This window comes from Haliaeetus leucocephalus, unplaced genomic scaffold (genome assembly GCF_000737465.1).
Source record: "Haliaeetus leucocephalus isolate CR32 unplaced genomic scaffold, Haliaeetus_leucocephalus-4.0 Scaffold203, whole genome shotgun sequence".
NCBI lineage: Eukaryota > Metazoa > Chordata > Aves > Accipitriformes > Accipitridae > Haliaeetus > Haliaeetus leucocephalus.
In genome coordinates this window covers 298,538-321,267 of record NW_010972639.1, presented here as the reverse complement: position 1 = coordinate 321,267, position 22,730 = coordinate 298,538, and the positions used below count along the sequence as shown (strand labels likewise).

The 22,730-nt window shown below is 37.9% G+C and overlaps 1 protein-coding gene across 1 annotated transcript in view; it reads left to right on the top strand.

Moving 5' to 3' along the window:
- The window catches only part of SLC12A2 (solute carrier family 12 (sodium/potassium/chloride transporter), member 2), a 64,294-nt gene extending 54,848 nt beyond the window's left edge, over window positions 1–9,446 (top strand). The window contains exons 21-28 of the mRNA XM_010566075.1: window positions 1,039–1,179; window positions 1,882–1,929; window positions 3,500–3,622; window positions 3,801–3,912; window positions 4,403–4,489; window positions 6,192–6,327; window positions 7,827–7,894; window positions 8,814–9,446. Of these exons, the coding sequence (XP_010564377.1) occupies window positions 1,039–1,179; window positions 1,882–1,929; window positions 3,500–3,622; window positions 3,801–3,912; window positions 4,403–4,489; window positions 6,192–6,327; window positions 7,827–7,894; window positions 8,814–8,949 (851 nt within the window). The 3' untranslated portion in view covers window positions 8,950–9,446. The remainder of the gene's footprint in view (window positions 1–1,038; window positions 1,180–1,881; window positions 1,930–3,499; window positions 3,623–3,800; window positions 3,913–4,402; window positions 4,490–6,191; window positions 6,328–7,826; window positions 7,895–8,813) is intronic.
- The last annotated feature ends 13,284 nt before the right edge of the window (window positions 9,447–22,730 follow it).

The following is a 22,730-nucleotide window of genomic DNA, read 5'->3' as shown; positions in this document are numbered from 1 at the left end:
CACAACAAATATTGCATGATGCAGGAATGCTGTGGGTCTGGTGTGGGTTGCCAACTCCTACACACACTAGTTTAGAGACCTCAGCAGTAGTCTGTCTCAAGTTTGGAAAGGTTTTCTATTTTCCATGTCGAAGACTTGGTTATGCATTGTAGGTAGTAGTCTTAAGCCCAGTGGTATAATTTTAGTTAAATTTCAAGAAGAACATTGAAGGAAGCCTGTGAGCTTTGGCGGTAACTGTCTACTGGATTGAAAATGTCGAATAATTTGTTTGTAGCCTGCTCCATACAACGTTGCTACAATGAGGAAGAATGCTTGTGACACAAAGCTCTCTAGGGGGGCATCCTCCTGCAAGAGGGGAGGGTTGCTCCTTCACTGGAAACATATGACTGTCTTAGGATTTGGAGAGAGGCAGAGAGCCTGTAACTGTGTGCAAGAGGGCAGAGGAGTACGAGAAATGGCAAGGAGTGAACCTGCAGCGTGAAAACAAACATGGCTGAGAAGACTGGGAAATATAACACCAAGGTGTCAGAAGAGTCTTAGTATCCACAGGGGACTGTGAGTTTCTTTAACTCTGACGGCTACCAAGTAGCTCCACTGAAGCCAAACCTGAAAAAACACTTGCCTATGAGACATACTTGGTCTGGGCCTTGTGTAAGGCTCATCTTCTTCTTGGAGTTAGAGTGGAAATGAAAAATGTTTCACCAAGTAATTTTTTTTCCTCCTGGTTATACTTCCTCAGTATGAACGAGCTCTGTTTTATGTGTAGCCTGTGGTAATGCAATCAACACCCAAATTTGGGAAGGAAATAGCAGGAAATTATAGCTCTGCTCAGAGGAGGAGCCTCTTTGTACTCTGAAGCAGTTCATATAAGATTTTGTTGTTGTTGTTTTCTGCTTTTTTTCCCCGCTCTTTGCCATAGCGTAACAGTTGCACTAGAGTTTAACCAATTGTGAACCATCTCTGTATAGTCACATACCTTTATTGATACCATTTGGAACAATTAAGTGATTTATAATGTATTTCTTTGCTTTCTCAAAGAAGAGTTACTGTCATCCCAAGAAAAATCTCCGTGTACCAAGGATGTCATAGTAAAAGTGGATTATAGCAAGAAGGCCGACACAGACACTTCCATAGCTTTTGCTCCATCATCTAGTGAAAGAACTCACACTCTACATAAAGGTAACTTGCTAGTTAGCAATGAAATTTGGGTTCTCACTCTTTGTCTCTCTCATTCCCTCTTCAGTTCCCCTCTCCCCTCATCAAGTTATTATTTAAGGGATATTTGTGTCTGTGGAACACAAGCGTGTCATACTTTTTTAGCCATCGATGTCCAGTCATTTAATACTTGGGTTTTAGAGCTTACCAGTATGTAAATTAAATCTTTCATGTGTAGTCCCCTAAATAAAACAGGTGGTAGACAATGACCTACAATGGATTTTCTTTGTTAATGAGTTTGACAGGAATTAAAAATTGCTTGAGAATCCTGCCACACATCCATATATTAAGTGTGATTTGAAGGCTCCTAAATTTATGAAGTTTTTTTCACCCCAGACTAGAACATTATATGCATGTTAACAGACACAAATCATTCAGGATTCTTTGACATGACAATAACCAATTTTCCTCTTCTTTTTAAAGTAAAAGCTTGGAGTGACTTAATAGTTAAGTAAGCAATGTGATTCCTTTTTTTTTTATTTATTTTTTTAAAGTACAAATAAATCTCAGGTCTGGTAGGCTGCATCTGTATGCTTTTCTTTCTATGAAAATCCATTGCATTCTACATCTTTATTTTCTAATTTGTTTTATATACACTAGTAGTGTTTTCATTAACATCACAAAGGAAATTAATCTTTTTATTTTGTATCTTTAAAAATCTTCCAGAGGAGGACGAGGATGGAAAGACTCCAACACAACCACTGTTGAAAAAAGGCAGGCATTTTCCACCTTTTTGTGTTAAATCATTCTTTCACATTATTAATTTCAGTTTTCCTTTTGTACTTCTTTCTACACATATATATGAGAGAGAGGGAAATATCAACCATGCAATGTTAATTTGTTTCTTCATATCTGCTTTGGAATGTGCTTCACATTTAGGGATTAGGCTATGGAAAAATGCAACTTTGTGGAAATTCCCAGAACAAGTTGCTACTGAGAAAGGATTGTGTATGTGTCTAAGATATGAATGTTGGATATATTTTTGTTTCTGTTTTTTAAACTTTTGTTCTTAAGTAACATTTGAGATGTGTTCAAGAGCTTGCTTAGTTCTCTGTGTCTCAGGTATCTGTCTGGTTCTTATTTGATTTAGGAATGAGGGGAAATATTATCTAATGGTGTAGTGGAAGTGCTCCATCAGTCTATTCTGTAGATCTTTGAAAACCATAGTTATTGCTCTGTTATTTGGAGTTGTCGAATAGCTTGCAAATTAAGGTATAATATAGCCACTCCATAAGATTAATACCTGAAATAATGTGAACTAGTCATTCAAATAAACAACATTTTGAGAGATTAATTGAGCAGTTTTCACTTCCTTGTTTGTTTCAGACTTTGAGTTAAGCAAGTATTTTTTCCTTAACTAAGATTCATCTAACTTTTTTGACATTTTCTTCCTAATTTCAACAGCTCAAAGCTGTTGTGTTTTAATAATGGAATGTGAGATTACATCTTGAAGCACAAGATGGCAGTTTGGAAGAAGTCCCAGTATGGAGATTAAAGTAGTATATTAATGTAAATCAGTCACAGATATACTCTAAATTTAAAAATTCTTAATAAAATAAGGACTGAGATGAGTATCAAACTCCTAGCTCTTGTTCAAACTGAGGTTTTAATTAAGGGAAAGGGGTTAGTTTTTTCTGTAGCTTTAAAAAAATATCTATTTCCCTATATTGATTTAATTGAAAGTGCCATTCTTGTTTTGTTCTCAGCAAATCCAGTAACTTTGTTACATAAAATAGCCTATATTGTGCTTCAGAGCCTTGCACGTGCAAAACTACTTGTTGCAAAAGATAGAATTCTAATAAGCAGAACTAGCTTTTATTTTCACCACGTGCTTAAAGAAAAATGGATTTAAGGAAAGAAGAAAAGTGCTTAGGACGTGGTATTTACTTGTAAATTACTACCTACGTGTTTTTAGGGAAGTTTCGTCACTTGCAGGAGGTAGCAACAGTGACCTAATGCTCTGAAGTATGTACACATGGTTAGTTAAATTGTCCAGGCAAATGACTATATAAAGATCTTACAGATCCTTTATTTGTCAAATGTCTGCTAAATGACTTTTGAGATTTAAATCTTTAACTGCTGAAGTTAGGAGTTTGCAGACTCCCTAAATGTAGCTCAGTTTATATCCATTCAATCAAAATTTGGAGTTGGATTGGGGGGGGGTAGAAACAATTTTTATTTAAACCTAGGGATATCAGAAAATACTAAGAAGTTGCATTTGATGAATTTCAGGTTGATTAAGCAAAACACTTCAAAAGTGAAATTTCATCTTACTTTTTTCCAGATTTAAAGAGCCCATCTTCTCCTTTAAACTTGGCTGACCAAAGGCTTCTTGATGCTAGTACTCAGTTTCAGAAGAAACAAGGCAAAAGCAATATTGATGTCTGGTGGCTCTTTGATGATGGAGGTAATGTGCTTTATACTTTAAAAACAAATGTTGAAAAAAACATTATTGAAGTGACTTTTACTTAATTGTTAATAGATATCTTTCAGTCAGTTCATATATAGATTATAAATTTATACTATTAAACTTTAACATGATGCTGTGTTTTCTGAATCATTCCCAAATTCTGGTCAAAATGCAGGTTTGACACTGTTGATTCCGTATCTTCTTACAACCAAGAAGAAGTGGAAAGACTGTAAGATCAGAGTATTCATTGGTGGAAAAATAAACAGGATTGATCATGATAGAAGAGCGTAAGTTGAACTTCAAAAATTTCATTTCAAATGCTAATAGAGCATGTTACACAGTAGATTACTTTCTCTTCCTGGTAGCCTTCTTTCAGTTGTTCTTTGATTGAGGTGTATTCATATTCTATTCCTTTTCTCCCCAAAAAGTTCCATTTTCCCCAGATTGTTTTGGATGAGATACCTCAGGTTTAACTTTTCTGCAGCATTGTCTAACACATTTTCTTTTTCAAATATTTTCTGAGGTTTTCTTTAAGGGATAGCTCTTCTCTTAGTTTTACAGTTTTAAATTTTTTTTTTTTTTTTTTCAAAGCACGTTGTTACCTTATAGTTGTTTGCCAGGTCAATTTGATATTTTTTTTCCCCTGTCACATTTAAGTTTCTTTTTTTTTTTCCTTAAGCTAGTGTTTTTATTACCCAACACCTTTCTGTTTACCCTGTTTATCTGTGAAATAATTAAAAATCTGATCATGCATAAAGGCTTGTTTTTCTGACACAGGATGGCTACTTTGCTCAGCAAATTTCGGATAGACTTCTCGGACATTATGGTTCTTGGGGATATTAATACTAAGCCAAAGAAAGAAAAGTAAGTCTCAGAAAACCCCAACTTGTTTGTTAGTTGAATTCTTGATGTCTTTCATGAATGTAGAATACTTCATTCTTTCCTACATAACAGTTTTGATAGAGTAGTTCCTATGACATCCAGTGTTTCATGAAAATGCAGGAAATAAATTAAGCAATAACTCCCACATCCAAGAACATAGAATTTTGTATTTTTCAAATCTCTGGCCCTTAGACTGTAATATTAAATTTAGAAAAATACAGTTTTAAAAAATCCATTTGTCTGGATCAATCTTCTTTAAAAAGTGAAATGCTTAGAAAAACTTAAATGGTCTTTATCTTACTTGGAGTCTTAGTTTAGTGTAACAAAGCTTGGTCTTCAAATAGCCCAATCTAGTTTTTCTTTTTTTAAATTGCTTGGACTTTTAATTTACACAGGAATGAACATGCATCTGATATTTCTGATTTTCAAGTTTAAAAAAATATTAATTGTAGATGGCTTTCAGTACAAATTTATAACAGAATGTGCAAGACCTAAAAAAAACTATCCTCCTTTCCCTTCGAGTCTTCTTTAATATGTTAAAGTTTAAAAATATCTTTTACATGGATATCCATGTATCTGAATAAATTGACCTGTCATGCAAATTAGAAAATACTGTTCTACCACTTATGTAAATGGTAGATGCTAATATGCATTCTTTTATGCCCTACTTTTTAATCACCTTTTCTTAAATGTATAAACTATATCAAGCAACTAAAACAGTAGAGTACTTCTGGCACTGTGATGCTTTTGGACATCTTTGCTCCTAGGAGCCTGCTACTGTAAACGTATAAACTTAGGGGTAGCATGCATTTATGCATAAAAAGTTCAGATTGTAGAATTACATGGAATTATTTTTATTTCATAGAAGTGATCCATGAGTTATTTCTTCTGAGAACATTTTTTCTGTCTCTGTGGATACATTCCCCACAATATATCCAAAACCTTTGTAACATACCAGTTGGCACTAAAAATAGCTGTAAACTAAGTGGAGGAAGATGATTTATTTTTAACAGTTCGTGCTGTATAACAGAATATTGTTAATACTTCTACTTTTTGTTCAGCGAAAAAAATAGCAGATCATATTTGGGTTTTCCCTTTTGGGTTTTCCCAAGTAACACCTCATATTCGAACAAGTGCAACAGGAAGACTAAACAAGATGGCTGTGGTTATTTGCATTTGAATGTGACTCTTGGTCTGTATTGGAGAGATTAAAAAGAAGCAAAATAAAAATACCAAAGCCAAAATCCCAAGGGGACTAGCATGAGACTTGATAGGTATTTTTTTTTAGTATGACATATTAACTCCTTCTCTTTCAAATTTAATTCTCAAGAAGCTACTGTTAGTTACTGTATATTTTCTAAGTTAGTACTCTTCAACTTTCAAACAACTGTAGTAAAACTCTAGCAAAAGTTGTTTGTTTGTTTGTTTTAAACTGGTGGAAACTTTATTTAGGTGTATGATGAACAGTGAAAGCTCCTACAGATGTCCCTAATTGTTTGTTGAATTATAATATCTCCGTATACAAATAGTTGATTTGATGTTCTAACAGCAATTGGCAGTGAAAAAATTTCAGTTCACTGTATTTTTACATGGTAATCAAACTTACTTTCTGATACCATGAAAGTCATTGCTGACATATAGACTCATATCTGTTCTAATATGGCTGTTCACTTAATCATTGCAGTATTGCAGCTTTTGAAGAAATGATAGAGCCCTTCCGACTTCATGAAGATGATAAAGAACAAGAAGTTGCAGATAAAATGAAGGACGATGAACCATGGAGGATAACAGATAATGAACTTGAGCTTTACAAAACAAAGGTTCTGTACTCTTTATAGTGTTATGTTAAAAGTTGTTAAACTTTTTTCTTCTACTGCATTTGTGGATGTGTAATCAATGAGCTCATTCTTGTTACTCTGTCTCTTCCATAGCTGTTTTTGTGAAGAGCTGATGGAAAGCAGCATCTAAAACAATTAAGATGGTTCACCAAAAAAAAAAAAAAAAAGTTTCTGCATTCTTTGCAGGGGGGGCTAAACTGCTTTCCTACAATATTTCAGAAGTTAATTTAGAATAATATAGTCTACATTCAGCTGTTTGACTACTTTTTTGACCAAAGTAACATTTTTTGCTTTGTTATTAAAAAACCCCACACCTCATCTAATTGTGGTGTTAAGGAGCAATTAAAGGTTTCACACTTTTCCCAAGCAGTTCTGCACTGTAGAGACATCAGAGGTATTCCTTCTCAAGTGCTTGTATGGAAAAGACTCAGGTAGCATCCTATTAACAGGATGCAGATACAGACAAGTATCTAAAGAAAGACTGGGTAAAGTTTCCGTGATCTGAAGTTCTTCAGGATGGTCCTGAGTATATTCCACCCTTATCTTCTTTCTCCTGTCTGGGTTTTTACAACTTCTGTGAGAATTTGCAGTAGAGAAGAAACGGGAATGGTGGGTCATTCTGCATTGTAAGTGTAAAAAAAAAAAAAAAAAAAAAGCAGGAATCTCTTTAACAGGTAGGTGCAGATTGACTGGCAGCTGCTGCTGAGATCTCTTAACTGCATATGACCAAGGGGCCAGAGGAGAAGTTTTTGTAAAGTACAGTTACTTTATAGTTAGTGAACTGCTTGATGCCGTGCTGTTCCTTATGCCTACAAACACTGCCAAAACTCATTTCAGTGAGATAACGGAAGTGATTTATTCTTTTGTCTGCTGATAGCCTGATTGTTTCTGCAGACACTAGCCCGCAGGCTAACTGGACTTCAACTCATCTGAGAACAACAGAACTGTAAGAAATGGTTAACTTAGAATGTTTACTGGAAAGTTAGTTGACATAAAAGAGAACTGAAAATTACTGAGGAAGCTACTTCAGACGTTAAGACAGGTTAGGGTAATAAAAAAAGGGAGGGCCATTACAGAGACAGGCTTACCAAATGAAGATGGGGCTTCACTTCTGGAAGACCTGCTCACTGTGAGTTTATATAAGTTAAAAGAACCTTGAAGAGAGCATAAGGGGCTCTTGCTTCCAGAAGCTATGGAGGACGGTATCATTATTAGAGGAACTATCTTAAATTTAGCTTTCATAGTACTTCATAGTACTGCTTATTTGCACACTTTAAGCTTACTGCTTTTTTCTCTCCCAGCCTTGCACCCATAGGTATTTCAGAAAAAGTGAACAAGTTGCCAAACTGAGGTGGAACTACGTGCTTTCTGTAGATGACTCATACCAATTGATCATAAATGTTTTTAATTTTTCTTGAATAATTGAACTTTTTGTAGTTTTATATAAAAGATCTTCCTAACAAGTTTCATTTTAATTGCAGACTTATCGCCAGATTAGGCTAAATGAGTTGCTGAAAGAACATTCAAGTACAGCTAACATAATTGTCATGTAAGTAAATGATTTGTACTGTTATCCTAATTGATATAGAACTGTAATTTGAAATATAAATATATGTAAATACAGGTTAGGAAAAAGCCTGTGCCTTGGCATTAAAGTGTAGAAATTATCAAGGAGGTTTCAGTGCTGAAAGTATTTCTGAGAAGTATGGAGCCACTATCCCGGTGACGAAAAATGGCCTATGTAGTTTTGTGCTTCTGATACGCTGCTTTAGGTGATTACCTCTATATTTGTAGTGCAGCTCAGGATTCTCGCATTCCTTCCACTCCCACATGCTAACTATTCCCCTCTCTTTCAGATCCTTCCTTTCAGTTCTTTTTCTAGGAAATCTCTCTAGATAAAGTTAGATCATCATCCTTTTGATGGATTTCCATGGAATTGCATTTGGTGTCAACAAACAGAATGTAGGTTTCTTCACTGTGTTTTTCTTTAGGAGCCTGCTTCAGAGCTCCGTGAAGTAGTACTACAAGTGAAGTTTGAGTAGAGCAAATAGACTTACAGTAGTTTTTTCAAAAGAAGAGTATGGCATGTTTTGGAAGGATTGTGAGAAGGAATATTAGACTGCACCAACCTGGCATCATAAGAAAAAGCTGTATTATAAAATCTTGAAGAGTCTTTCAAGAAACTCTCTTCAACTGAGGGCTCTCCATGAAACTACCTGAATACAAAATGGTGGTAAGAGGCCAAAAGTGCAGGGTAAATAGATGTAAAGTCCTGTGGTGCTCAAGATATGAACTTTCAACTCATTAACTGAATTCTGAGTTAAAAAAAAACAAAACTAAAAAGGTTAGGAAATTTGACTTAATTTCTACCTCTTTGCAGAATCATACTTTTATATTTATATAATATGACTTGTACTCCACTGGGTTATTCTAACTGTTGAATGCTTTTTTTCCCTTGTGAATTGTAGGAGTTTGCCAGTTGCACGAAAAGGTGCGGTTTCTAGTGCACTATACATGGCCTGGTTAGAAGCTCTTTCTAAAGATCTGCCACCAATTCTCCTTGTTCGTGGGAATCATCAGAGTGTTCTTACCTTCTATTCCTAAGAGTACTGCACATGGGACAGCTATGATGAAATGGTACTTCAGTCCCCAGGGGAGAGTGGCTGACATGGTCTATAGTTTATTAACATCACAAAGGCAAAAAGTGACTCTTTCACTATTTCACTGACTTGAAAGCACACAAGGAAAGTCACTGTATTTCTAAAGTTGTGACATCTTCAGTTTTATTCTATATTTTCTGTAATTTAATCTTGCTTAATGGGGGAGGATTCCTTGTTAGACTGAAGAACAAGACAAGCTTTTTGTTTGCTATTTGAATAGCAGCAATAAAATTTTTATTTTTGATCAATGAAAGGATTATAGATTTATAAAAGCCTTTTAGCCTTGAGGTGCCTTCTGAAATTAACCAAATCTCATCCGTACATCCTATTTTGTAAATTTATATAGAATGTCAAAATCTGCCTTCAACTAAGAATTTAGATTAGACTTCCTTTAGTTTCTAGTCTCTTCCATATTACAATAAAAATGAATGCTGCTTTTCAGTCTTCCATTGAGCTATTAGTTCTTAGTACTGTATGTTTTCTATTGTCAGAAACTTTTTGGTTTTTTATTATTATATCTGTTAGATTTAAAGGTGAGAATTGGGGCAGGTCAGTTGAACTAAAACAAATTCCTGATGTTGTCAAGACTTCATGCTACTAAATTTTGTAACAGTTAAAAACTAATTCTACTAGCAGAGAGGATTGTTTTCTCAAATTTGACAGTGTGTACTATTTTGGCACTAGTCTGAGATACACAGCTTACATTAGCTACCTTGGTGAAGGATACTGGTCAATCTTTGCTCTGTGGCTCTGATATGAAACCAAATTCATCTTACTGGCTAAGGCTTTCTATCTTACTAAAAATTAGAAGAAAAGAAAAAGACCTGTCCTAGTTCTTGACCTATTGTGTTTTGGTGTCACTTTCAAATTATTTTTAGACAAAACTCAACTTAAGGCTTGAATGGGGATAATATAAGCAATGTGATGCTATCTAACAGAAAACAGTAAACACTATGTGGAATCTTGCTATCCAATATGAAATGTAAAAGCTACAGTTCTCTCGCATTTTTCAACAAATGGTTAAAAGGACCACTAGTTACTAGGGGAGATGTTTTTAGGTCAATTCATTGAGTTGTCAGAAAATACGTTTAGTCTTATTAAATAATACTCAGGTTTGATCGTCTAGCAATTTAGATCTATTCCATACATCCTACTTTATACATTTTCTATGTTCAATAAAGAAACTGCCAATCTTGTGTGCCCTTTCATTGTATATTTTGAAAACTTCATAATTTAGTCTACTATGAACACCTACACAAGCAATTTCACTTGAGCCTTTGTATAAAGGTTAGTAATGTGAACTGTTTTTTAAATTCCTAATATATTTTGGATAGGAAGGATTGCCTAAAAACATTTCACAAGCTTTTGATATTAGCATTGAACATGCTACTGGATTGGTTTACCAGTGGTTGAGTGACTTTCATTTAAGGATGCACAGAAAAGGTGTATTTTTATGCTAAATACAAGATCAAATTGAAATGTAACTGTTCCTTTTGAAGGACAAAGCATAATCATTGTGTGGCAAGGTAGAGCTTCAAGTTGTTGTGATTAAAGATAAAAATATTCTACACAGTGCAGTATACACTGTTGTCTAGTTCTTGGTAAACTGCAAAAAGTCTTTTTTTGCTGTTTCTGTCAATTGGATTTGAGACTATTGAATCATTTAACTTTAAAAAAAATAAAAAAACAAACATGCATGTTTTGCTGCTAAGTGTGAGATAACTGATGCCAGCATGAACCCAGCTTGTTATGATAAACATTATAAGACAAGACAGTTTGCAGTAAAAGTGCTGTTTCCTTCCAGGTAGAGGGGGGGTGGGGATCAAACTTACCAACATATCTATAACAGATTTTACAGTGTTTTTTAGGGTTAAGGATGTCACATTGTGAATATGGAATCATTGCCATGTTTCTTCTTGTTTTGTGGGTTACATTCTTTTGAACAGATGAACAGTAAGGCATGGACTTAGTGCTGCTATCTTAAAAAAAAATAAAAAAATGTGCACAGGTACACTTATTTAAAAGGTTTTTTGCCCATTCAGAAAACCATTGCTTGTGATCTGTAACACAGAAACCAAATGAAGTGTGTGTATACATGCATATATGTGTATAAAATTATATAAAATATATCTAAATATGCATATGGGGATAGTTAAGATAATGTCTGTGAAATAACGTAGGATGCTTTTCACATGCACTCTCAGAAGTCCACTAATGCTAGGCACAAGGTCAAGTTTCAAGATTATTTGCTACACTAAAATTTCAACAGTTAATGGTAATTGTTTGCGACAGATGCCAGTTAGCGGCAGTCACTCCAACTTCTGCTTTGATTTTGATGCCAAATTTAGTTATGTTCCAATCATTATTAATTACTTGAAAAATGAAATCACTTACACACGGCAATTCATACCTTCTGTAGATTAGGTTTCTCTTTGTATGGGTTTAGAAAGACAGTAATAGCTGAAGAAAATCAATTATTTATTTGTTCACTTATATTTGTATTAGGTTTCCTTTTACATACATTCTTTTTATATGCTTTTTCTGACATGACATATTTTAAAATAACTGAAGATAATTTAAAGATTTGAGCATTCGTGGGTAATGGCCCACTTGGTTTGAAGATGTAAGATTTGATACTGTACTGTAACTGTCACACACAAATGCTTTTCTAATGTTTTAACGTAATTATTGCAGTTAATACTTTGTACCAGGGGGATGTCACTGCAATAAAAGGAAGTGAATTCAATACAACTGTCCTGCCTAGCAAAGCCTTTTTTTATTGGGGGGGATAGGGAATAATGTTCATAGTTTAACAGATTAATGCTGAAAATAGTTCCTGATACGCGAATATGTTTATTGCACGCATCTGATACTTACCTTTATTGTGAAATTTGCACAGGACCATGAGTAGAACTTAAAGCCATTCAGGTGTCTGATATAGGGGGACAAGTGTTTCATTCTCAGGGGGAATGTTTGCTGCTACTGAGTTAGGAACAGGAGTGGTTGCATAAGAGAAATAAAACTTGTTTCACTCTAAAATTTGTCATGACTTGCCAGACAATGCTGACCAGTCTGCAATATGTGGTATGTTTTAAGCTGAAACATTAGTATCTGAAAATTTGTTCCTATTACAAATGCAATTTGTTTTGCCTCTGAATACAGTGAAGGACTGTTCAACTCCTCTTTCTTCCTCAGAATAGTATTCCACTGGGATATGAGGAAGTATGTTGGGAAAATAACTTGCAAGACTCAGTTGCAAAGCCACTTGTAAGCAAGACACGTTTGGCCTTACCTCCAGTAATGTACGTTCAACTAGCAACTAGTTGAAAAATCTAAGTTTAAAAGCATAAGGAGAAATAGCAACTTCTTTTCTCATATCAAGTGATACTTAGAACCACTGAAGAACTTTTTAACCTCATCAGTTTTGGTGTTTCCCAGTGTAGCTGGATGACTGAGAATTTTTATTTGAAAATTAATGTCTAATAAATTCAGAACTCTACTGTATATATCCTTAATTTACTAAGTACTTGTTGATTTATTTTTCCATGCATTTAAATAGGTCTTGTGAGTGAGGTTTGGAGGCCAGTGGAGAGGGAATGCTTGTTAAAAGTACGCTGTCATTTTCTACTGTTCTGGCTCTAACCTGTTTCAGTATGTAACGAGGTAGAGGGGAAGGTATGTAGCAGTTTTTCTTGATCCTCCTATTTGCTGCAGAAGTCGTTGATCTAAATAATGACAGTACCATTAGCTGAGTTCACAGATAAGTGACTTTACGTATGCTTTTGAAGCTAAAACATGAAAATTGGATCAAGGTTGATCGCATCACTTGGCTACGCAATCAAACAGTGAAGGGTCACGCTGCATAGTAACCTGTTATGGTTTTGTTTTGAAACAGGAAAGCAGGACTCCATTCGCCTTGGTGAATGTTCTTCATTAGTCTAGTTACACTTCTTGTACAGCCTCTGTGGAATCCTGTAAATCTTGCCTCTACACCTAAAACCTGGTTTATGTTCAGCTGGAGTGGGAGCTAGGATTCCGGTCTGTGAGACTACAGAGGCATTGAATGGCGTTCTGTGTCAGTACCACTGCCTTGCTTCCCTTTGGTGCAGGCTGGAAACGTCTGGGCCCTTTACCAGTGCATCATCAATCTTGCTACTCTGCCTCTCAACAACATGGTGTTCAACAGGTGTTAAGAGTCTGGATTAGGTTGATGGAGGCTGATGCCTGCATTTAGGAGAGCAGGGAAGCAAGCTGGTGGAAACGATCATTTTGTTAATTTTTTAACTGGAAGAGTAAAAGTTGAAGCAGTGGCATGCAGCTTCTCTGAACAGAAGCAGGGAAGACCTTTCTCTTGAAACGCTGAGGCGGCTCACGTGCCCAGAGGTCCATCTCACAATGACAAACTGCACTCTCTCCTTTGGGCTGTATACCTCAAACTTGATGACAAGATGCACAACCAGGAAGTTATCTGTGTGACCAGGCGTAAGCCGAGCCCATGCTGACTGCTTACATTTCTGTTCTTACTGGCGTCCGTAGGCACAGAACTGTAAGCGGAAGAAGGAACCCGAGAACGGTTTCTTTGCTGGTCTCGGCCTCGGATCTGCTTGCTCTCCCCTCCAGAACAGGTTGGCTTTGTAGCTCCAGGAATCTGCTTGCCACCCAGCCCCTGCCAGCCTGCCTCCCTTCCCTGCCACTGCGCAGCCACGGTTCGCCTGCATGTCAGAGCGTAACGGGGAGAGGGAAAATGGGATCGTTCGGGGTTTTAAACGCCAGGCAATGCCAAATTTAACTTTTTAACCACCCTCTCTCCGAAGGGCCCCCGTTCGCGCCTCCTCCGCGAGCGGCTGCCCTCGCTGGCTTGCCGTAAGCCTGCCCTTCTGTGAAGTGGTCTGATGTTTGCTGACGCGTGGCGGTGCGTGCGGGAAATGTGGTTTTATTACGCTTCAGTGAAATCTTGCAAAACCGGCTGTTAGCAGGAATCTCGCGGCAGTAGCACCTGGACGTGAGAGAAGAAGGGCCTCAGAGCGCTGCTGCCGCCCGGGGGGGATCTGGGGAAAACTGACCCTGACGAGCTGTGGCCGAAACGACTTCTAGTGCGAGGCGCCGGGTCTGGGTGCCTCGTCTTCCTAGTCCCTCAGTTCCCGCCCACAGCAATAATTACAAAACCCTGCTCATAAAACACGATTTCGAGCGAAAGAGCGAGGAAGCACTGCTGTCCGCGCGGTTTTCTGGGAATTCGAGCTGGAACAGTGACGCCAGGTGGCACCTGCCGCCTTTCAACAGCTCGGGTCGCGCCCGGCCCGGCCCGGCACGGCCGGGGACGCTCCTCTCCCACCGCGCCTCCGTTTCGTGGGCTACACGGCTTCGTGCTTCGACTAAACTTAACGCGTATCAGCACAGTAGTATTCTTTTGCATTGAATTTTTCATAATTTTGACTGTGGATTGAAGAAAAGTTTAATGTTACACCCCAGCCCCCACCCCCCGCCGCGGGAAAAAGACTCCGGTTTTGTTCTAAAGGATGCAGGAATCTCTATGTAGGTGCTGCCTGTTAAGTTCGAACAGCCTTTTTACCACCAAGTAAGCGCCATTTCATAAAGCACTGGGTGTTGGTCGCTTTTCTCAGCGGCTATTTCCGGCTGTGTTACCCTTAGAGAGCTGAAGGAAAAATGCTGCCGGCAGAGAGAGAGAAGAGACGTTGGAAGACAAAACAGACCAACAGGTCCCATCCGTTTCAGAGCGATCTGTGACATTTCAGCAAGGTATTTTTGCTTCATAAGTAACAAACAAGACAAGGTCCGCCACCTTCTCCAAGTACGGAGGTATGAGCAAGATGGTAAAAGCTTTACGTCATCCCAAAATATTCAGGTACTGGCTATTTAAAGTATTGGAGGACATGGAATAGTGTAGCACGAGGCACTTTCAAGCTTATTAAGCTTGAGAATAACTTTATCACTCTGTTGAAGTGTTTTACAACTAATAACTAAATCTTGGAACATGTCTGCAATTAAATTTGTCTCTGCAAAACAGATGGTAAAATAGAGTCATAAGCAAAGGATTTCCAAAGGCTCCGGATGAAAATTAGAGAGCTGGGATTAGCCTTGAAACATCCTCACTCCCAGCCCTGTATGGTCCTTCATTCTTTCAGACCAAGCTGCCTGGCTGGATGGTTTAACCACAGTGTTGCAAATTATAGGGACTCTTGAACAATTCCGTTGTACTACTGTTACCAATTACATAGATTAACATTTAGAACAGTATTAAAAAAAAATTATACATGAAGCAGGGGATGGAATACCTGTACAAAAGGACATGCTAGATAATCCAATGTTAGCCAATGTGGTTTAGAAATATTTTCGTCAATTTAGTGCAGCTCATCTCTGATGACCAGTGGGGGTAAAGAAAAAAAAAAGCAAAACAGATGTAAAGTGCAAAAATGTAAGCACAAAAGATAGGCATTGTTGCTTGTGGTAAAACATAGTATTTTAAGCACTGGTAACCTAGAAATCATAGCAGGTCAAAGCACAGTGCCTGCCAAGAGGAGCTTGCACCTCAAAGGAAATGACATTTTATGGAGTCAACCAACAACAGCCATTCACATTATTAACATATGAAATCAAGGCTAACCACAGAATAGTGTGGGCTTTCACATGGGATTTTGGCTAACTTCATATGGAATTTCATTTTACTTTTGATTGCACAGCTGAGTGTTGTTAATTTTAATTAAAATCTTTCTGTATCCTTCAACGAGCAACAGTAGTATTTCAGACATGGTAGGATTTATTGGGAAAACTCAAGCTTTGGCATATACATGCCAAACCTTACTAAGCACTCTTTATCCATGATATTTTTATTTTAATTGTAGGGTTTGGGGGTGCTTTCTTGTTCTTGCCATGTTTGTAAGCTCCTAGAAGAACGAGGCTTAATTCTCAGCTGGGACCTGGGAGTCACCATGATGCAAATAATTCCAACAGGTAAAAAAAAAAGGGGGTTATGATTATTTGTCAACTCTAGGAAGTCATCATCGTCTCTAGCCAGAAAACAGATTTGACTTTTTCCATCCTGTGCTATTGGCCAACCCTGAAACTCTTAGGTGATTCTAGAAAACTTGTTCTGTCCCAGCTACAAAACATTCCAGTATCCATTTATGATTTGGAGTCTATCTTTGCAAATGTATCTGTGCGCCATCACTCCAAATCCATCATAATCTAGAAATTTTCACGTTCCCACGATTAGGCAAGGTTAGTAATAAAAAGCACCTTCTCCGACAGTAGCTTTGACTCTAGGCAGTCAGCCTTTAAATATAAAGGGCAATAGGTTCTGAGTTTGTAGAAGTGCCCTTGTTCTGGCAGTAATTAACCATATTCTGTGGCAGCTTTTACACCAGGAAGTGACTTAGTGGCAGATTTGGAATTCAGACAAATCCTGATTTCTAGCTTTTGCTGTGAATACTAGGAATATTCTCTCTTCCCTTAAATGGGAAACACCTTTAAGTTAATTCTTTGTAATTACTTCCAACTTTAAAACATTCCTGTGCTGTGGGATAATTAATTGTAAGTGGTGAAGAAAAATCAAATACATAACAGAGCTTGTTCCTTCGGTCCATAAACATAAGGTAAGATCCAAGGTATCTACTTCCCAAATCTAACCAAAAGCAGGAAAAGATGTCATGTAGTTTCACTGGCTTCACTACAGTATGTGGATGGATCTTTCAAATTAGTCTGTGGTATATGGAACTTGAAGGAATGACGAGGTTCTTCCTGAGACTTAAGATTTTCATGATGGCAGAAGTAATGGTAGGGCTGATCAGGTTATGTTGTCTAACAGATTTTTGAAGTTTGTATCGTTTGTCTCCCAGGTGAGCCGTTAGTGAGCAGTTATTTATGGACAGGGTACAATTTCTTTTTCTTAACTTTAAAAAGCATTAGAGAAATTGTTTTACCCTTCCACCCACCCTCCTTGCCCTGCTTTAGTAAGAAAGCTGTCATTTTAAGAAATGGTATGTGCATTGTTTGTTCTTGCTGTTTTTTTAACAATAGTTTATAAAACAAAGCTCCAAGTCCTTTTCCATGACCAAGTAACACACAGAAGGTTTTAAGATATTGGGCTCTATTTTGGGGGAGTTTTCATACTTGTAAAATAAATCATTTGGGGAGAGATCTGTGGACGTTGTCTAGCCCAACCCCCTTCTCAAAGCATCTCCAGGTGTATCGGATCGCTCAGGGCCTTGTCAGGTTGAGTTTTTAGTACCTCCAAGCCTCTCTGGGTAACTATTCTAGTGTTTGAACAAGAAGTTTTCATCATAAGGATGGTCAAATCAGACTTGCCCATGTTGCAACTTGCCTGTTGCCTCTCATCCTGTTGTGCACCATGAAGAATCTATTCTCATTAGGTTATTGAAGATATGAAAAAGATCTTCCTACTGCCTTCTCAAGCTGAAAAAAATCAGTTTTCTGAGTCTCCTCTTACGTGTTGCATGCTCCAGCCCAGTCACCACTCATCTGGGTGACTATGCTGGACTTGCTTATTTCCTTAGTATTTTGCTGCAAGTGAACTGAAGCCCATTTTATTGTTCTTTGCATCTTTCACTAGTTTCAATTTCAGCTGAGCTTTGGATTTCCGGACTTCATCCCTGTACACTTGGTCAATGTACTGGTATTCTTCACGGGTAGCCAGTCTGTGCATCCACCTTCTGGGTGCTTGTGTTTGATTGCATGTGGAGGTTGTTTTACCTGCACTCACCTTCTACCATGCTTGCTTAACTTCCTGCACATCTGATTGGAAGGTTCTTGTGCTTTTAAGAAGTTGTTGATGATGATCAGCTGGCTTTTCTGGGCCTCTTGGCCCTGCAGAGCACTCTCCTGTGGGAATCTGCTACAGAGATCTTAAAAGAAGGCAAAGTCTGCTCTCCTGAAGTCGAGGGCTGTAATTCTACCTTTTGTCTTGCTCACTTCTCTCAGGATTTTAAACCCCACTCTTTGTCATAGTCGCTGCAGCCAAGACTGATCTTGGCCTTCACATCCCCAGCCAATTCTTTCTTGTGAGAAAACAGAAAGACAGAATTGCAGAGCTCGTCCTAGGTGACTTTTTGAGCAACTGCATCAAGAAATTATCACCAAGACACTTAAGAAATCTCCTGACTTGCTTTCCCAGCTGTATTGCCCCTCCAACAGATATTGCTGTGCTTAAAATACCCTGTAAGTACCAGAGCCTGTGATCAGGTGGCTTCTTCCAGTTGTCTATTTTGAGTATGTTCTGAGATGTTTATATATATATGCTCTTAGGAAAACAGAAAGGAATATAAAGTCACCTGCAAAAATGTTAGAGGCATCCCATGTCTTGACTTAGGAGCTGAGAGTCAAGAAAATTTAGATCAGTCTGCCACTACAGTAGCTGTGAAATAATGCTGAAGCCAATTAGCAGAAGATGAATGCCTGGGAATGAGATTGTATGGTTCTGAGTTCTGTTTTGGAGAGGACATCATAAGTGTCGTAAGGGAATTTTAAGATGGGAATTTAAATGGAAACCATTAACTGGCACATTCAATTCACCTGAGGATGAAAGAAAGATAGAACATGGATTAGAGAGATTAGTGGAGTGCATGGTTTTGGTGTGAGGAGAAAATTGGGATGTCAAAAGATAAGGACACAAGGGATAGACTGAGAAGATGCGTGAACCATGGAATAGAATTGGGGGTAAATAGATGAGTGCCGAGAAGAGGAGAAAGGCCACATCTTTGTCACCTGTTTTGCTCTCACTCTTCTGGAAAGAAATTAAGGTCCTGTGTGGAAAGGTAAGGTGACATAAAAAGGCATTGGAGAAGTGTTATAGGATACCTGGAAGTGCAGATGTGGGCTCTTACTCAAATGAGGGTGCATTTGAAGGAAAAACTTTGTAGTGGATGTAATCAGCTTAACATTTTGAATTATTCTTGTTATTTCCATTTTCTGTCAGAGCTCGTGTGGGGAGAATATGAATGCCCTCTGTGCATACTAATTTTTTTTTAAAAAAGCACAGTGTACTATGGAAGTTCTTAAAGCATTTTACTATTTTTTTCTCAGTGTTTTTCATCTTTTTTTCTTCATAATTAACCATTTAATTATAGAATACTTGGTATTACTTGCATCATTGAAAATTTGGGGTTTTGACAGCTTATGTGGACCATATTCTGGACACTGCTTCCTCCTGCTTTTTAACAAATCTTGCTTTTTGTCTTGGTCACTTCAGAATATTTATTCTTTGTTCCTTTCATAACCAGCTTTCATCCTTGTGTGCTTGTTTGATGTAGACTGTATTCTACATCTGAATGCATAGTTCTTTGATATGCTACTACAGTAGCATGACAGAGTCTCTGTGTATTCATGAGGATTCGTGATGGATGTACTGCTTTTGAAGATGAGACTTCTGAATGTTACGGAGAAAAATAAGGGAGAAATTGTGACACTAGGAAATTAAGAGGCAATTTTTTGTAAAAATTGGTGGCTGAAAGTGAAAAATTAAGACAATCAGAGTGGTTAATTAGGTAGCAACACTAAACAAAAGCAAAACTGAGCAGCTTTCCTAACTAGCTGATGGTTATTTCACAAAAAAATTATATAGTATTAACTGATGCTGTTGTTAGTCTGAAGAGAGATAAAAGACTGAGAGAATTAAGAGTGGTTCCTTCTCATGTCTAGAAAACATTTCTATTATATTCATTTTGGAAAGTATTGTCTGAGCAATAGAGAAGGTAAATCTGGCACTGTTACTGTAACATTTTTGCATGTTCTGTGGATAAATGGATATGACCCAATTTTCTGTGGATAAATAGGTATGACCCAATTTTCTGTGAATGTCAGTCTTTAAACTTCAGAAACATTAACAAAAAATACTGCTTTCCACAAAGGATTTTATTTTTATTTTAATATTAACCATACCAATATAAATACATATTTGAGGCCCATTTCATGTTCTCTTTTACTGGCTTTTTGTCTCGCAAGCAGCGATGTTTTGGTGGGTTTTTAATGTAACTTTATGGGAACAAGAGCTTTTCAATTATTTGCTTTGCTGGTGCTCAATTCAAGTGTTGGTTACTGTGGTTTGTTTTTCTTGGCTATTTCCTCTGGCCTGTGCTTTCCTTAAGAACACATGTCCTGATGAAGGGTAGCTTAGTTTTCCTTTCACTGAAAGAAGTTGCGAAACATATAGGAGTAGACAGGACATTAAATACAAACACAAATACACAAGACCCAGTTCAGTCCATTTAAAAAGGAGAGGACAGAGCAGAGTGGGAAGAGACTGACGTGTATTACGGCATGTTGGAATCACATTAATAATGTGACTGAGTAATGCTATCATGTTCTGTTCAGTGTTGCATGAAGAAAGTGTTGCTCCTCTTCTCAGGAGAGAAGGCTAGACTGAGGAAGTGGTGGATGTAACTCACTCCATTCAGAAGGAAACAAGAGTTATCTGTGGATAGCTCCATATTCCACAAACTCTTGTATTTTGAAGTGGGTACATTTATAAAATTTACATCTGTGTTCTCAGCAGCTGAAAAATGACTTATAACTATCAAATTTCCTTTCAGTCATCTTCTACTTTCATCTTGGCTTTAAAACTGGATTCCAGGACAGCTACCGTTTAGCCAAAAAACAGATGTTTTGAGACCGAATGGATCGTATTCTTCTGTGGGATATTTAGAAATAGTGCTTCTTCGCATCATATGGTAAGCAGGCAGAGGAATTTCAGTCCATTTAGTTAACAGCATGTCTGGTATACTTGGTATTTTCCATAGAATAATATTAATAGGTGGGCTACATTAGGACCTATCCCAATGAAACTCAGCTCTGATTCAAGAGCAGCTATTTAAGACCATCTCTGTATGCTTATCATTGTAACAACAATACAGTACAAATTGTAAGGATTTCACTGAGTTTTAGGCATACTGAAAGCAAAGGCTTAAAAACTGGTGCATTATGTGTCCAAGAATTCAATGGATAATTCAGAAAAGTGCTTTCCTACAAAGTTCAGAGGCCTGTTGAGAAACACATCGCAGTTTCCAGAGATGGGGCTACTGTTGACTAAACTGGTGATGTTAATCTTACTGATCAGGAGCGAGAGATGTAGAGCTGAGCTATCTCAGTAGTGAGTTTGGCCTTAAAAATACTGTAGTTGTTTTTGTGTTTTTAATTTGTCTTTTCTAAGCTCTGTGCACCAATTGATAAATTTAGTGACAGGCATTTCAAGATGAATCTTGATGCTTAACTATGAGTTTTCAGTCTCTCAGCTAACAAATGTCAGATCTTCTCAGGTTTTTATATTTAATTTGTGGTTTGTGACTTAAAACTCCTGGAAGAGAAAAAAACCCCACCCTTGTTTTACATCTAATTGAATTCTTTTAGATAAGTCCCTTAGTAGTATCATATGTTATTAACTTTATACATGTCTGGAAGATAATTTGGTAAAATGTTTGTTGATCCAGAAATAAACAATTTGTGGCCATTTAAAAGTACTTTTTCTAAAACCTGTTTTAAAAAGAAGTTGAATCAACTGTGTTATCCATTTTGGGTTCTTTTAAATTGATTCATGTCTAAGTGCATTATTTGTAAGTAAACTAGTTTACTTTTGTTCATAAACAACAGACATTTGATGCAATAGTATAACTTTGGGAGTAAAAAAGGGAAGAAGCACATACATTTCCACATCAAACTTACACCCTCACTTTGGACCATTATTACAGCTGTGCAACAAGACTGAATATAGGATTTTACTTGGGAAATGCCAACAGGGGCTTCAATAATTGTGGTAGCAATGGCGCCGTCATGACCTGTTCTCATCAACACTTGTATAAAGATATGAAGGCAATAAAAGTTGATGCCAGGAATGATGCGTATGAGCTGGTAAATTCTAAAGTAATACCTTTTCTAACCCTCCCCTCCAAAGTGGGAATGACTGCATGAGTTTATGTAAGCATAGGTGATTGTGAGAGACCAAAGGAGTTAATGTCTCAAATATTGTGGTGGGGCAAGTGCTTAATGGTGCGCTCTGGGTCACAACAAACCCCACACAGCACAGAACCACAGGCCAGCGAGAAGATGGTCAGTAGCAGGGCTCAGAGGCTGTGCCAGAGGGTGCGCAGCTCCGCGTTCTGATCGGCTGAGCGGGGCAGCTCCCCGGGGATGGCCAAAGAGCAAGGAACGGTCGTACCTGCAGGGAGGGAGAAGTGACTCCCCAAATGACCCTCAAGCCCACCGACCTGTTTCCTGAAGGTTCTGGAAGCACAAACAGTGCATGACACTTAAATAGCCCAATGAGTTTGAGTGCTCACCCAAAGGAGGGGCAAGGAGATGATACAAGGACACAAGCTGAAGCCCCACGTGCGTGCACCCTCCGGAACTGGACCCTTCAGCCAACTGGACCAACGCTGGACCCAGGACTGGTGAGATCTTTCTCTTCTCTCTCTCTCTCTTCCGTAATCCCTACACCTCGTCCCTTTAAGACACAAAACCGCTGACCAAGCCTGGGGCTAGGAGTGGATCCAGCCGCCCTCAGGCTCCTCTCTGAAAGGGAGTCTAAAAGTGGGGGGGGTCCGCTCTGAATCTCGTGACCCAACGGGAGGGATCTCCTTCTTTTCCTGCCTGAAGTGACGTATCTGGTTACCACGGGTGACACAGTTTGACCGAGGTAGTTCCGCGGCGGTTCCCGTTGTGAGAAACCCCGCCACCTACTGTTACATCTCCCAAGTTCAG